Source organism: Carassius gibelio, chromosome B14, assembly GCF_023724105.1.
Source record: "Carassius gibelio isolate Cgi1373 ecotype wild population from Czech Republic chromosome B14, carGib1.2-hapl.c, whole genome shotgun sequence".
Classification (NCBI taxonomy): Eukaryota; Metazoa; Chordata; class Actinopteri; order Cypriniformes; family Cyprinidae; genus Carassius; species Carassius gibelio.
Window position 1 is genome coordinate 21,369,910 of NC_068409.1, and position 16,403 is coordinate 21,386,312.

At 36.2% G+C, this 16,403-nt stretch overlaps 2 protein-coding genes across 3 annotated transcripts; one reads left to right on the forward strand and one right to left on the reverse strand.

Moving 5' to 3' along the window:
• The first annotated feature begins 1,548 nt into the window (after positions 1–1,548).
• Positions 1,549–5,830, forward strand: LOC127971972 (coiled-coil domain-containing protein 85B). Its single transcript, XM_052575323.1, has 3 exons — positions 1,549–1,806; positions 2,142–2,396; positions 2,509–5,830. The coding sequence occupies exon 3, from the start codon at positions 2,669–2,671 to the stop codon at positions 3,269–3,271; it is 603 nt and encodes a 200-aa protein (XP_052431283.1). The 5' UTR covers positions 1,549–1,806; positions 2,142–2,396; positions 2,509–2,668; the 3' UTR covers positions 3,272–5,830.
• Positions 5,831–8,117: 2,287 nt separating this feature from the next.
• Positions 8,118–13,168, reverse strand: LOC127971930 (fos-related antigen 1). Of its 2 annotated transcripts, none has more exons than XM_052575263.1 (4): positions 12,714–13,168; positions 11,560–11,817; positions 10,446–10,553; positions 8,118–10,339 (listed from the first exon to the last, which is right to left on the reverse strand). In XM_052575263.1, the coding sequence occupies exons 1-4, from the start codon at positions 12,828–12,830 to the stop codon at positions 9,761–9,763; spliced, it is 1,062 nt and encodes a 353-aa protein (XP_052431223.1). In that variant the 5' UTR covers positions 12,831–13,168; the 3' UTR covers positions 8,118–9,760. The 2 variants fall into 2 exon arrangements, with proteins under 2 accessions (XP_052431223.1, XP_052431222.1); XM_052575262.1 differs by having other exon boundaries at positions 11,560–11,820.
• Between the last annotated feature and the right edge of the window lie 3,235 nt (positions 13,169–16,403).

The following is a 16,403-nucleotide window of genomic DNA, read 5'->3' on the forward strand; positions in this document are numbered from 1 at the left end:
ATAATGTATTACTCTATATTAATTAATCTAATAGACCTGGGGTGCGTTTCCCAAAAGCATAGTTGCTAACCTGTTACCTGGCAATGGGAAATTGTATTGCAACCAACAAAGTTGCTAACTTAGTTAGCAACTATGGTTTTGGGAAATGCTCCCCGGGTTGAAAACTGAGCTCACCATCAACTAAACCTATGTCTTATAGGCCTGGTTAAATAGTGCTGTTTGTGACTTTGATATAATAAAATAGGAATGCTTAAACATTCATATTAAAAAGCATGAATAGTTACAACAGCTGTAAAGTGAGATTGTGGATCATTGAATATATTCTACGTAAATGACTGTTAATAAAGATTTTGATTGAAATAAAATAAAAAATTAAATGCATTCAATGAAAGAATCCATGGTGATGGCTGCAGCCTCTTTGTGAAAGTAGGGTGTCCCGTTTAATTCCCGAGTTAACCTAGGAACTGAGAAGTTAATGACATCACAATCCTGCCCTATTAGTTCTTTGTCATGAGCCATTTACTAGAAGGAAACTTCCCTGCTCTAGCATACTGTCATGATACGAAACCATCTGGGTCAGAAGTGTCAAATTAACTAAACTACCTACTTTCACATAACCAAGTTCACTAGATAATTGTATTTCTTTATTTAGACTTGTACATTCATGTGCCAGTAAATAACATAAGATTTTACAAGATGATAAATTGTAATATTTTAATATATTATATATTGTTTTAACATACATTACAGTTTTAAGTAATTACAAGGCATGCAAAACATGTATTTTCTAAAAATCCTAAAAGGACTTACCTGACACAAGAGTATTATTTATTGTTAGGTATGATGCATTTGATGATTTGATTGTTTGAGAGGTAGGCCTACTCTGCTGGCTCCAAATCTGGAAAAATATCACATTTGGATTAATTCTTTTAGCAGACACTTTTATCCAAGAGACTTACAAATGAGAAATAAAACAAGTGATTCATCTTAAACAGGCAATAACAAGAGAGGTATTAACAATACAAAGTTTCTAACATGATCTAGAATAGTAAACTATAGAAAGGGGAGTGATTAAAAAAATAGTAAAATCATGGAAGATTTTAAAGACTCATGATGCTTTCAGGTGTGTTTACAGTTAAGTTATTTCTTAGAAGCGTTAGACTGACAAAGACATTCTCTAAATTTACAATTTGTTTTATTTCATATTATGTCATATTTAAGTGTATGACCACACCATCATGACCAGATTATGGGATATTTCATTACAATAATGTTAAATGTTTAATCCCCTGCAGCAGCTTAGCCAACATAACTTAAATTCAAATGGCAATTAACTCTCACTGAATCCACCAAAGGGCACAAGTATGTTTTCAACACTGCCTTATTATTCTGCACCTCTCCCCTATTGTCTTGCATGCCGTTGTTCACCCCTCCCTCTCATTTATCCGAAACTGTGGCCTGTTTCCATTTTCACTCCAGCAACCCACCCCCCTCACCCCAGGCCCTGGTTAACACCCCACATTGTTACATCCTCGTGCTAGCAATTGTGCTGGAGAGCTGGGCGGAAGGATGTGGCTAAATACCTCGGCTTAAAGTAGAGAAAAGGTTTTTGTCACCCTTTGCATTAGTTTTGTGTGTCCCGTGTGTATGCAGTCTCATCTAGACCTCACTTCAATAGAAACCTGGTTTAATATCCTTTGCTATGTATCTTAAGTGTGTTATATGAGCATGGTGAGCTTTAGACATTAGAAACAGCTGTGAGAGGGGAACTCATCTACCATCCAGGATACAGTACAGATTTTTACGGTAAGGGAAGAGGGGAGGGGGTGAAGAAGGGAGGGAAGGAGAGCAGGAGATGGGGGAAGACATCACTGCCTCGCAACCACCATCGCCAAAGGAAACACTGTAATCTCAAGGAACATCAACGAATTCCTCAGGAATCACCACGAAGGCAACCACCATACATTTCAGCGTCGTTAATTCGGTTTATCCGACATTGTTTCTTTGTAAAAACCCGAGCAATCGCATGCAGCACTGTCCAGTCTGTCCTAGATTTCGACTCTTATTTATTTTTTATATTTGCAGCGCGTTTTATGCCTAACGCAAGCGACTGGATTTTTTTTTTTTTTTTTCCTATTTAGACACTAAATAGCTCCGTGGTTGTTGTGCACTGGAAAAGCTTTAGGGCGGAGAGAGACGGATGCGGACGGACATCGTGATCCCTGATAATACAGAAGAGAAGAGATGCTCCACGAGGATTATTTTAAACCTCCGTGTTGACCTCTCATCCCAACCCGAGGAACAGGAACAGACACGATTGTGCTTCAGAGATTCCCAGAAGCTAAATAATCAGAAATAAATGCTGCCCGTTACAATTTAAAGCAACGAGGAGAGAGGTAGGCCTGTTTAGTGCGGTTCACTCAGGACGTGTTTGATATTTTAATCGTTAAACATGACCAAAAAAAAGCCATAGTCTATAAGAATTTTGTGTTTCTCCCCTTATTATAGGTTATAAATAGCAGAGCGAAGAGGAAATGGAGCGTTTTCTTCGTGCCTGGATGAGGAATGTTGCCATTCATTTACAGTGACTGACATCTCATGTGTCTCGTGAGAGTTATTTTAAGGTTTACCCGCTGTAATAACAATTGACGGTGATTCTGTGTACAATATGGGGAGCGACAGTGAAATACTGAACCGGGAGCTGTCAAAGATGTCCGATGAAGACTTGCTGGCTTGTTCTAAGGAAGAGCTGGTGAGTCGACTCCGCAGAGAAGAATCGGAAAAGATGTCTGCTCTCATACAGCGCGGTCGATTAATCAAGGAGGTCAATAAACAACTGCAGGGACATCTGCTTGAAATCAGGGAACTCAAAGTCATCAACCAGAGGCTGCAAGAGGAGAACCAGGAACTTCGGGATTTGTGCTGCTTTCTGGACGACGACCGTCTGAAAGTGAAGAAGCTCGCCCGTGAGTGGCAACTATTCGGTCATCACGCTGCTAAAGTGATGCGCGAGGACCTCGGCGGATACCTCAAGAAGCTCGCCGACCTCGAGCGGATGCAAGACGGTCTGGTGAAGGAGAACCTGGATCTGAAGGAACTTTGTTTGGTGCTGGAGGAAGAGTGCGTGAGCAGAAGTGATTCCAGCCCTGGTGGCTCCACGGATCTCAACATACCGTGTATGGTGGCCCGGGACGTGGGTGACGGGAGCTCCAGCACCGGGAGTGTTGGCAGTCCAGACCAGATGCACTTGGTGTGTTCACCAGATGACTGAAGGAGAGGAGCAGAGCCATATTACTTTACCCTTCTCTCTTGATGCTGAGACAGACTTTTTATGTCTAATAAAGTAGTTTACATTTTCTGACAATGACATCTCAGCTATTTCGGTGGAAATAGACCAAGACTTCTAAAGCCGGCTAGTTTACTCATGGCCTTTTGACGCCACAAATACAGTTTCTCTATATTTCATTGATTAATATTTTATAGTTGGCAGACCTTTAACACAGGCAAAACAGAATTATTTTTAAGCTTTAAGGTGACAGCCTTTCCTTTCAGTATCACTCATTCTGCTAAACCATCTTAAAAGGATGGTTAACACAGAAATGAAAGTTTTTTGTCTTATTAACTCCCCCTGTTGTCGTTCCAAACCTGTATGACATTCTGTTGTGGAATACAAAAGAAGGTGTGTTGAATAACTGTTTTTATCCATAATGTAAAGGTCAGTGGTGTCTAAAGCAGAATTAGACCCTATTGACTTTTATCATGTGGACCAGTGATTTGTAAACCCCTAGGGGGCTTTAAGGGAACTGCAATAAAAAAAAAAAAAAATTAAATACCATATTTTCCGCACTATAGGGCGCACCGGATTATAAGGCGCACATTTAATGAATGGCCTATTTTAGAACTGTTTTCATATATAGGGCGCACTGGATTATAAGGTGCATAGAATAGAAGAGACTGCAGTCAAACGTTTGACTGGGTTTGCGTTATGCATCCACTAGATGGAGCTGTGCTAAAGGGAACGTCAACATTTGACAGAGCGCCTTGATCCATATATAAAACGCTCCGGATTATAAGGCGCACTGTCAGTTTTTAAGAAAATTAAAGGCTTTTAAGTGCGCCTTTAATTTAATACGGTAAATAAAAAAATATATATACTTTTTTTACTATCAAAAGTAATACTACACACATTCCGGCAAAATATGTGACCTTGTGCCACAAAATATCGGGTCGGTTTTTTAAATTGATATTTTTACATAATCTGAAAGCTGAATAAATAAGATTTCTCTGGTTTGTTAGGATAGAACAGTATTTAGTTGAGAAAATCTGTAATCTGAGGCTGCAAAAAAAAAAAACAATTGATATTGAGAAAATCAACTTTAAAATGTCCAAATTAAGTTCTTAGCAATGCATATTACTAATCAAAAGTTAACTCTTAATATATTTACACTAGAAAATGTACAAAATATCTTTATGGAACATAAATGGCTACTTGGTTAATGGTCAAAGTTGTTTAGCTGCATGTCAAAAAAATGTAATTAAATTGGGGAATTATTAAAATGGACAAAATCTGTATTTTTCATAATATCTTCTTTTGTGTTCTGCAGAAAAAAAGTAATACAGGTTTGCAAGGAACGTAAATAAATCATTTTTGATTTACTTTCTTTTTAAGATGGTAGGTTTGTTTTTAGAAGATGGTGGCTGGTTTCTACCTGGTCTAAGCTAGTCGAAACTATTTTGACCAAGATGACCAATTGGTCTATAAGATGGCCTTCCAGCTTGAACTTTCTAGGAACCATCCACCATGTTCCAAAAGCTTCAGATTTTCAAGTAGGTCTATTTAATTATTAATAGCATTATTTGAATGTATGATTTTCCAAGTGTTTCAGGAATGTTTCCTCTCATCTCATACAGGGGTTGTAGATAGGGGCAAAATATTTAGTTTTGGGGCTGACATTTTAAACAACATTGGGAGAAACTAACCATACTGCTAACTTGTTCCAGGTTTTACTGTGCACTGATCTGTTCACAGGCTGATGTTTCTCCTACGATGCACTATGACAGGGCTGCAATGAATCTTGAATCTTTAGAGATTCACATTTTTACTGATTAGAGCCATATACTATGTAGTGATCTGTTAAGATCATTTACAAAAAGCACTGAATCTTTTTCAGCAATGGAGAGGAAATAGTAGTATCAAAGGATTGTGGAAAGCAAAGCCTCCATTGTAAGCAGATCAGGTTTTTTGACGAAATATGGCTATATCACGGAGGCCCAAGAATGATTCACTGGAAATGCACGTTACAAGACCACTTTTTTACAATATGAGATCTTTTCTTGTTTGTTTTGAACTGGACAGTAGAATTCACTAGATGTAGTGACGTGTGCTCTACTAAACTATGTTGCTGTGCTCTGCACTGAATCCAAAAGGAACTATCTTTTGCTTTAACCCCACTTTAACTACACAGCTGTACTGTACAAAGCTTTTTGTGTTAAATTGTTGCTTTGCCAAGACTTTAATTAATACACACTGAATTGACACTAATGTTTGGAGGGGAAAACATTGACATGTAGTTTTATAATGATTGTGCTAGATATTGTTATTATTATTATTATAGTCATTTTTGTTGTATTTGCTGCATACTACAAGACCCTCCTACATTGGATTGTTCTGTTGTACATGTTTTAAGTCCAAATATATGATCAGTATTATTTCAGTGACTGCACTTTTATAGCTACAAGACCCAGCTCTCTGATTGGTTAGCGTTTGCTTTGTTTCAAGCTATGCTCATTGTGTGTGAGATAGCTTTAAATACACTTGACTGACACACCATGTTCTGTTTTTGTCTTTTTTCCTCATGCTTTCACTCTGCATGAATATATATATACATATATATGTATAAAGACATGTTGATAGTTAATTGTTTTTAGCAAGGCCTTTTAGTTTAATTCTAAAAGCATTGCCCTTCAGGTCAGGGTACATGTGTCTTTCTGCTGTGAAATGTTCAATGGCTTTTTAAGGAACAGTTGTAAATCTCTCAGTCATCATTGTATTGTGTTGCACAATGAAAACTACAGAGCTTTAATCATAAAACCAAGCATTTATCATCTTTATTAGATATATTATTGGGAGATGTATTGACAATGGATAATAATGCATTTTATGTATGTAGCCGGATATACAGTTATAAAGATCTTTTTGATTTACATTACAAGCTAACACAATTTCATTATACTGTTTGGCCATATAAATCTCATTAACTTCACAACATTGCATATTTTGCTCAGTTTGGGCCTCTGGATAAAACGTAGGTGTTTTTCCCTCCTCCTCAATAAAACCCTGATTTCTAAAATATAATACTCAAAATCCCAGCTAACTGGGAACGTTCTAAGAACTTTGGTTAAAATTCTGTCAAAGTTTTCTTAATGGAGATGTTCGTCCTGTGATGTTAATAGAACTTTCATTATCTGTTCTTTTAATAATGTTCTGAAAAAAAACAAACAAAAAGCTGTTAATGGAACGTATTTCTTCTGAAACATTATAGTTGAACATTTGTCCATTTCTTTTAAAAGTTACTGCTATATTTATTAATATATGCAATACAATATTTGTATAACCAAGAACAAATGTTTTTAGAATAATAAAAAAAAGCATTTTAAACATTCAGAGAACATTTAGAAAATGTTTTCACAACTTAATGAGAATGATAGAAAAAAAATGACATATTTTTGGTAGCTGATGATGGCTTAAGAAAAGATTTTCTAAATTTTCAATAGACTGTTCAATAAACTGTTCCGTTAGGGGGGAAATTGTGATTTTTACAGCAATCTTTTCATGTCAGGCTTCACGGTGTTGACGTATATATTACAGCTCAGAAAGGACTTCTAAATAACATGGATGAAAATTTCCCAGTAATGTCTTAATGAGGTCTTAGTCATGCTGTAGTTTCACTGGTTTATTTTTGGCATGCTGTTTACACAGCCAGAACAGTAATACTTTCTGTGACTGGCATACAGAGGTCCTTTCAGCAAAACATGTGCTTGCCAGATCATTCAGTACAAACTCCCTCTTCATTATCTCAATCATATGTTCTCATGTCTTCTCTAAGTAGCTCAGAGTGATAACAGAGGGCACAGTGTGGAGGAAATATGGTCGCCATGTTTATTTAATTTGTTCTCTATATATTCAGCATGACTTGGCCTCTTTTAAAGTAGATGTTCTTTCACTTTAATACTTTTGTTCTTTAAAGTGCCCCTATTATGGATTTTTGAAAATGACCTTTCATGCAGTGTGTAGCAGCTTTCAGTGAATTAAATATTTAGTCAATAGACAACTATTTGAAAATATGGAATTTGAGGGTAAAAAAAAAAAAAAAAAAAACATCATAATATTGATAAAATCAAAAATTAAGTCTTGATATATTTACAGTAGGGAATTTACAAAATATATTAATGGAACATGATCTTTACTTATTGTCCTAATGATTTTTGGGGTAAAAAAAAATCAATCGTGAGCAGCTGTGGCCTAATGGTTAGAGAGCTGGACTATTTACCAGAAGGTCACAATTCTCAAGTCTCGGTGCTGGCAGGAGTTGTAGGTGGAGGGAGTGAATGAACAGTGCTCTCTTCCTCCCTCAATACCCATGGCTGAAGTGGCCTTGAGTAAGGCACTGAACCCCCAGTGGATCCCTGGGTGCTGGATAAATAGCTGCCCACTGCTCCAGGTGTGTGTTCACTTCTCACTGCTATGTGTGTGCACTTGGATGGGTTAAATGCAGAGAACCTATTCTGAGTATGGGTTACCATATTTGGCAAATGTCACAACTTTCACTTTCTCTTTTCATTTTGATTGCTACAAATATCCCCCAGCGACTTAAGACCTTGCATGCATGTCAACCTGTTGTTGGGGACTCCCAGTACCAAAATATATATGAACCTTTCATAACCCAATGTGGTCTGGTTGTCCCAGGTATTGTTTCCCAAGTATTTTCCATCTTTTTGTAACTACAGATTATGAAGTAATAAGGATTTTTCCATACATATTCTCATATGCTTGTCACACATAGCTTGTCTCTCACCATGCAAATTCTTCCCATAAACAGAAACATGACAAATACAAGTTTATCCTGAGCAGAACTTTATTTGTTTTCATTTTTTCGTATAACAATTAAAGATAAACACCCTTATGTTTAACAACTGGTTTCAGTTCAGTTGTGTTTTTGACTCATTAAACATTGTCATCAGGACATCCTAGGAGGAAACCTCTCATTTCCTCCCTCCTTGTACCCCTGTGTGCTGCAAGAGATTTGCTTTTTCTTTAACATCACTCGCTAAACATTACTGCATTGCCATATTATTTATGTACCCCCTGCAATAAAATTACAGCTATGAGAGGGTTATATATCAACTTCAATTGATATTTTTCATACAGTATCAAAATCAATAGACCACCTCATTTTAAGGCACTCTAGTATTTTACAAAACAGCTCAAGATCATAACATTGTTTTGTATTCCCAATAGCAGCACATATTTTCAGTAATTGTTTATTAGATGTTAAATAGCATGCAACATTTCTCCTTATTAAAGGAAATAACATCAAATCAGTAAAAAATCTCTTGTTTTCAAAAATAAATACAACTCCTTATGTGGTCAAGCAATAGTAGTGTACTCAATACAGCATAAAGTATATATAATTTACTTCGACTGGCCTGTGAATCACACACCTTTACACTTGTAGTGAAAACATCCTGTGTAGTAACAGTTTAAGTGTTTTGTGAAGGTAAAATATCATTTTTGTAACCAGTGTAACAGTGAACTGTCATTGAAGTGCACAGTTTCAGTGTTGGGTTGTGGTGTTGCAGACATTGTATGTGAAGAACCAGGTAGGCTGCATCCCTTTAGTTTTCTTTAAAACTAGCTTATTCAGCATACAATGTTATTATAACGCTGTATTTCTTAAAACCCTAAAATAACAAGACATTACACAGAGTAAATCCACAATCATGTGCATAGCAAATTCTGAATCCACATTTCAGTTGAGACCTTAACATCTCTAAAATTGGTAATGTAATAATAAATAACATAATAGACTCTCTTTAAAAATGGCTTTCCTGAAGTAACTGACATCCCTTCCTGAAAGGCATAATGGTGATAGATCTACACTGTGCTTTCACTCTCAAAAGCAACTTCTTAACCTTTTGCTAACAGGCCAGATTTTTAACTGCTACAGTACCATCACCAATACACTAAATATGAAGTAAATTACTATAAATCAATAATACTAATACTAATGCCACTACAGTCATACATTACGGCTGAAAAGTCAGTCGGTTTTCTTTTCAGTGTTACATACTTATGTGCTATAAAAATTTCAGTCTACTTCATATGAAGGATAATAATACATTACACTTTGCACTACACATGCTTAAAGGTGAAGTGTGTCATTTCTACTCCACTAGCGTCACCGAATGACCTTTTCCTGAAAATGTACTCCATCTCTTATGCATTCATGCCTACGAATGGCATAGTTGGGTCTCCTTACTATGCTAGGATAGGAAAACGTGTTTTAATGTCAAAAACGTTACACATATCACCTTTAACTGGTGCTCCTGTATTCTTATAATGCATTCAAGTTGCTTGGTAATTGCCATTAATAAAGGTAAACAGAATACACAGGTGAAAGCATAACATATATGCTTGTATGTAGTAGTAAGGACACTTTTGGAAATCACAAAAACATTTTTCCACACAGCAGATGAGAAATTAAAGGGTGAGGATGGTTGGTGAATTGAGAGAGTGATCTGACTGATCACCACTGCTGCTGCTGCGGCGATGAGCGACGCCACATGGCTGAGGGTGTTGAGAAGACTGGCTGGTACTGTGAGAGCCGGCGAGATTGAGAGCTTGGGATGAAGACGCAGAGCTGGTATCCAGTGAAGAAGAGGGGTAGCTGAAGACAAGGCTGGCCGTAAAAGGGGTCAGAGATGGAGTGGAGATGAGAACAGGGGTATGAAGAGACTCTGTTTCCAAAGGTATGCTGGTGACGGTGGAGGCTGAAGCAGGAGGTGGGATGATAATTTTGGGCTTGGGTTTATTAAACTTAAGCTTGGCGTGATGCTTTGATTCTCTTGAAGGTCCAGGAAGGTCAGTGTCCACAGGTTCAATCTTGATTCCACTCAGCGTCGGGAGGTCACCGTTGGAGTCAGAGTCTGAATCCGAGTCCTGGACTTTGCAGATGGGTCTATGGGCTTCAAGAACCAACTCAAGCTTCTCTTTCTCCTTCTGAAGCTCAGCGATCTCCTTCTGCAGACGTGATTTTTCATCCTCTAGCTGGTCAGTTTGCTGTGAAAGGAAAGTTCAAATGTTCAGTTCAGGTCCAAGTAATGCAAATACATTTTGATTGAAGCAAAAAAAAAAAAAACATGGAAATTAAGCAAAATTAACTTACATTTTGCAATGTGTCAGTCAGTTCACGCCGACGATTCCTGCACTTAGCCGCAGCCATTTTGTTACGTTCCCTTCTAATTCTACGCCGCTCAAGTTCCTCAGGGGATAGCTGGAATGAGAAAGTAAAGCAAATAATATAATATATTAATTCAGTAGTCTCACATTATACGCAACTTTAATGAAATATTAAAAAGTAAAACAAATATATAATTATAATAGTAATAAATAAAAATAAAAATGATATTATAAAATAAAATAATTATAATTGTAAAACCCTATGTCTGATTAGAACCATCTGAACCTAATTGGTCAACTCAATTTTAATAGTTGATAAACGTGAAAATACTGCCTCCTAGGGGATGAGATTTTTAATTTCATTTTCAATTGACCAAATACTTTGAGGCAATGTTGCAATTTTTTTTTTATCTCTGTAATTACTCCGTTATGAATCTGTTTATATTCCCTTAATTAATTTCACACTCTCTTTCTATTGGGGGCATCAACTGTAGTTTCCTGACCTTAAATTGATGAATCACCTGCAAACACCCTAGTGACTCAAGTATGAGTCATAATATTTAACTCCAGTGAATCACATGACATCCCATTTCCTGTCTCACTATTACACTCTCACCCAGCTATATTCAAGACTTGGATGCATGAGTCAGGCAGGATTTCATGAGTTAATATTGAAAGAGCATCTCTGGGTTAAATCTGGGTTTGATACTGTCTTGTAAATAGCATAATATAAGATTGTTACATGTAAGTAAGTCTTTTTGAAAATTCAAAATTAGCATTTACAACTGTTACAAACTTAAATAATCCCAAATGAAATTCACACCCTGAATGTATCAGCAAACATGTTCATGCATACAGCCAAGCCACACACTGGAGACAACCGGATATTACACATTTTGGGTCTTGCACACCTTGATTAGGGTCTCATCTCATCTTTAGATTTACACGCATGGCTGGTTTTGGTTTTGGCCAAGACCACTGGCAGAAATGGACAGGATGACAGGTGAACATAGTGACAAACCATGCTGTCACAGTCTCCCGTTGTGACTCATCACGGCCTCATCACGTAGACAAACTGACAGCTATTAAATTGGACTTACATGTTCATCATTTCTGCTTCTCGTTGAGCTGCCAACAGCCATAGCTGCTCTAATAACACCCGGCCGGAACTGATGTGATTGGGAAAGTTGAGGATTCATAGATTGGATTCTTGGCAGCAGTGGGTAGGATGGTCGAAGTGCCCTGGGAGGTCCCGGGGCGCCTAGAATGGAGGGCTGAAGCATCCATTGAAGGTCCTGGTTTGAAGTTATTGCATTGAGACTGGGCACAAACTGATTGGATCCTGCCACAGAATACTTCTGCTTCATAGTACAAGAGACACAGACAATATATATCATAGGTTACCAAGGCCGTGGCATTAGATATTTAGGGAGGAGGCTTTATTATATCTCATTATGACTCAAAAACCCATTGTTGTTGTGTTTGCAGAAACACCCAGATATGAACACCAACCTGAATCATTAAATATCTTATTATTATTATTATTATTATTATCTTTATTTATTTGGTCATTAATCCTAAAAAGGGGCTCTTACATCTACTCTATCCACAGGAAATTCCGATCCTAATTCTAGTCTAATTCTAATCTTTAATATATATATATATATATATATATATATATATATATATATATATATATATATATATATATATATATAGCTTTTTAATGTTTTTGTATTCTATCGGTTTTCTTTTCATTTATTATACAATTAACAAAAGCAAAAAAAGACCTCTAACACTAGCTTGCTCTATTCGCTTTATTTTTATTTATTATATTATTTAAAAGCCCCTGCTATGTGTACTTCGTTAAGCTAACTGTGACTTGTTATAGCACTTATAAATCATTGCTCTTATGTTGTTTTTGATTACTTCAATTTGGATTAAAGCGTCTGCTAAATGACTAAATGTAAATGTAATGTAGAAAAGGCATTTAAAACGTGTTTAAAATAAATAATAGTATGTTGAGACATATGAATTACAACTAATTTCTAAATTATATTTTGAGCACTAAAGCATAATATTTTAAAGTTCATGATTTAATGTTACAAAATGTTACTTTTTGTCTTAAAGGAACGATTTATAAAATGACACTGTATCTGTCAAATTTATTATTATTCAAACATGTCTCATACTCATCTTGCATTTTAAGAAGAGTATAACAAATAACTTTAATAGACATGAGATAGACGCGTACCTGTTGTGGAGTTGTGACCGCGCTTGTCGCGAGAGTCGCGGAGCTCGAGCCTGATCCGGAGCCGTTATCTGGGAAGGTCCGATCGAATCCTCTGCCCAGGTTTCCGTAGTTGTACATGTATGCCGCTGACTCTTCAGTAATCCGTAGGAAACTGTTGACTAAAGCTGTGAACTCTGTGTCGCTGCCTACTCTTCTAGGTCTGCTTTCCAAAAAGGTTCCTCCTACTTATATCTCTGACAGTTCACGCGAAATTCAAAAGCAAGTTAAAAAGCCACCTTATTGCGGGAAAGCGGACGAATCCACCACGATAAACTTAGGGTAGTCTAGTAGTACCTGTCAACATTTAAAATGTTCATATTGCCGACAGAGGTAGAATAAATTCAAAGCTAATATTTATAATTTGTGTAATATGATTCTATCTTTCTGTCAGACTGGTGGTTCGCCAGATTATAAATAAGTGATCAAGAACGGTACAGTTTTAGCTCCTCCCTTCTTACGGGAATTGGTGCAGCCAGTCTTTAGAAATGACGTATGGTCACATGGAAGATTACGTATGTGACCATATACGGGATTTTCCGGGAACTCCTTCTGTTTGAGCTAGTGATAGGCGCTCTCACAGTAATGACAACTCTTAATCGAAACCTGAGCGTTTTACAACAACCTGAGCGTTATTTATTGTTTAGTTATTCATACGGAAAACTGTTAAGATATGTACAGTTTCTGTACATATTCATTCATAATATTCATTTTCACTTTGGATAAAAGCGTCTGCTAAATTAATAAATGTAAATGTAATGTAAATGTACTAGCACGCGTGTTTGTATTAACACTTGGTAAGCAGTATGTGGTCTACATTTAATTGGACACACCAACCAATTCACATACTCTTCCCATGAGTAAATACTACAAGTCGTGTATAAGGTCTCGGCACGTTCCAATGGAGAGACCACATTAAAGCACCATACAGCGAATGAATGTCATGAATGAATGAAGGCTCATGAAACAATTTTCACTGCCTTTCACCATTCCGCTGAATCATCCCTACCGCAGTAAATAGGAAAATGATTCAGCTAAATGGTGTCAGGCAGTGAAATCTGGTTTCATGACCTTTCCTTTTTGTTTTTTAAAACCACAAACTGTTGGGCATTTCACTGTAGACCTGCAATCTGGTGTATTTTGAGCACAAATATTTTACAATCACAGAGCAGATAAATGAAGCAAACGTGTTCTTTTTAGGTAAGTTGCTCTTAGTCCAGTTTCCTGTTACAGTGTCTGAAAAGCACAGTGAGTGATCATTTATGTGAAATGGTCAGTATACCTGATTAATATTTGTTTTAATTATAAAATTCATTTAAAAATCTTTACAGTTATGAATGTTACCTGAACAACAACTACACACAAAAAAATATTACAAAGGGACATTTCAATGTAATCTATGATCAATCTTTATTACATTTTTTTTTAAAGTTACCCTAGTCCCATTGACATCATACTTAGTTGCTGAATTACATATCACGAAAACACAACAGTTAACATAAAATTTAATTTTGTTGTTTGTTTTATTATTATTTTTATAATATGTTTATTAATTTTCAAACACAGACACTGTTGTTTGTCATATAAGGTCCACTGCTTTTCAGCATCTTTATGACTCATATTTAACTGTTCAGTAAAACAATGATCTCTATGTGCCAAAGGAAACAATGTTTGTCAAAATGAAACCACAAGAATGAAGTGGAAATCATATTTAAATGATCTGTTGCCCATTTTGTGCTTGAGGAATAATTGACTTCCTTTGGAATTCACCGTTCCATTTGTCCTAGATTTGATTAACAACACAACCACCCCCCACCCCCACCCCACTCCCTTTCTTTTTTTTTTCTTTTTTTCTTTTTTTTTGGTATGATATTGTGGTACAACTTTTCAGATTTCTTCTAGTGAGATCTGGTTGTAACCAGAGTGTGAGTGCATCATTGGGTGAATTATGACCTAAGCACAATGGAATGCTGTGATGACACTCCCATTTTGCAACTCTCTGCATCATGCCTCAACATGCAAGCAAGGTGCATCTTACCCAGATAGGATGTGTTGTTACCCAAGGCTTGGTACTGATGCAAACAATTTACGTGTGTTGATGTTCTGAACACTTTAGAAATTAATGGCACTCCCAATCCAAATATGTTGCTATTCTTTATTTTATCACAAAAATGTAAGTATTCCAGCACTTTACCAGATAATTTACAGTATATCAGATAATAAGCTTATTATTTTGTACACACTTAGGTGTAATTATTAAATATCATGAATGTTTTTATTTAAATTATTTTCATTCTCGCAGTAAGGGAATTAAAATGTGTCATGATAATTATGCATCAACTCAACAAAAAAAAAGCCATAAATTATCAGAAATTTAACTAGTGAATTGTTTGGCCTATTACAATGAATACACTGGAGTGTCTCACATTCATGATTGCACAAAAACAGTAACTAATAAAGAGGACAGATGAGTCCAGTTTGTTCTAATAAGTGAAAAATAGTCACTGAGCTTGTTTTTTTATTTTATTTTTTAAAGTATGGCTCATTGTATATTTAACCAATAAAAAGGTGAGTAAATACACAAACACACACACACATATGTACTTGGAATTAGATTACATTTTACAGTTTTTTCTCAATTGCTAACACAAAACTGATTAAACAATTCACTAATTTCTCACAACTATATATACACAATGTCAAAACTACACACCTACTTGTGCAAACTTCAAACTCCCGGGTCAAAGTCAAACAGTTTAGTCAAAAACACATTCTTTTTTGTCAGACTTTGGCTAGAGATGACACACACACCTGTCAAATACACAGACTATTGTTTTCTGCCTATAGAATACTATTAAGATCAATTCAAAATACTGTTACAAAAACCTCCTTTTTGGAAACAGGAAACATTTTGCAAGTCAGTGTCTGTTACAGTATGCAGTATAAATTGAGCAGTGCAAATACAGTACCATTCAGCAATAAACTTAAAGAAGAGTTTACTTTCATTTCACTACTGTAAAGTGTTCTTCTCCTTATTTGTTATACTATCGCAGTTTCCTGGTCTTCTGACAAAAGACTTTCTCTACCACTCCAAGACAGTCGACTCTCAGTTCTGCACAGACACAGTACATGTAAGAAATACTTGACTACAAATCAATTCAACAGTTATGAGTCTGAGAGTATGTGCTACAATACAGTATCAAGTTCAAGTTCTCTCATCTGAGGAACTTCTACTATGTACTGTAAACGTAATGTATAAGTAAGTATAAGTAAACCCAGATGAGTCAGTTCTCCTTATGGCCAATCCATGCACGAGAACGTTCAACTATAGTGCTTTATATTTCATCAGCAACAAATGACTTTTTGACCTTGTCTCCTTCATTTTTGTTTTCTCCTCCAATTCCTGTTTGTCTCCTACTACCAGGATTAATTTTCCAATACACATTCACCTGTGAGCTTCACCTGTGTTCATATCATCCCGAGATTCTGACTGGTGTGTCATTAGTTTTGCTATTTAATGTTCATACACACACACACACACACACACATTTTTTTCAAGTGTAAAACCAGTTTTCAAAATGTATAAAAACTGTCGTATAATTGTAACAATATACAAACAAAATCGCAGGGGAAAAAGGGGGATAACCAGTGTGA

Coding starts and splice junctions, on each gene's coding strand:
- LOC127971972 (XM_052575323.1), top strand. CDS start 2,669: ATGGGGAGCGACAGTGAAATACTGAACCGGGAGCTGTCAAAGATGTCC.
- LOC127971930 (XM_052575262.1), bottom strand. CDS start 12,830: ATGTACAACTACGGAAACCTGGGCAGAGGATTCGATCGGACCTTCCCA. Junction 10,554..11,559: donor GAAGCAGAAATGATGAACAT/GTAAGTCCAATT, acceptor TTCTCATTCCAG/CTATCCCCTGAGGAACTTGA. Junction 10,340..10,445: donor TGACTGACACATTGCAAAAT/GTAAGTTAATTT, acceptor TTCCTTTCACAG/CAAACTGACCAGCTAGAGGA.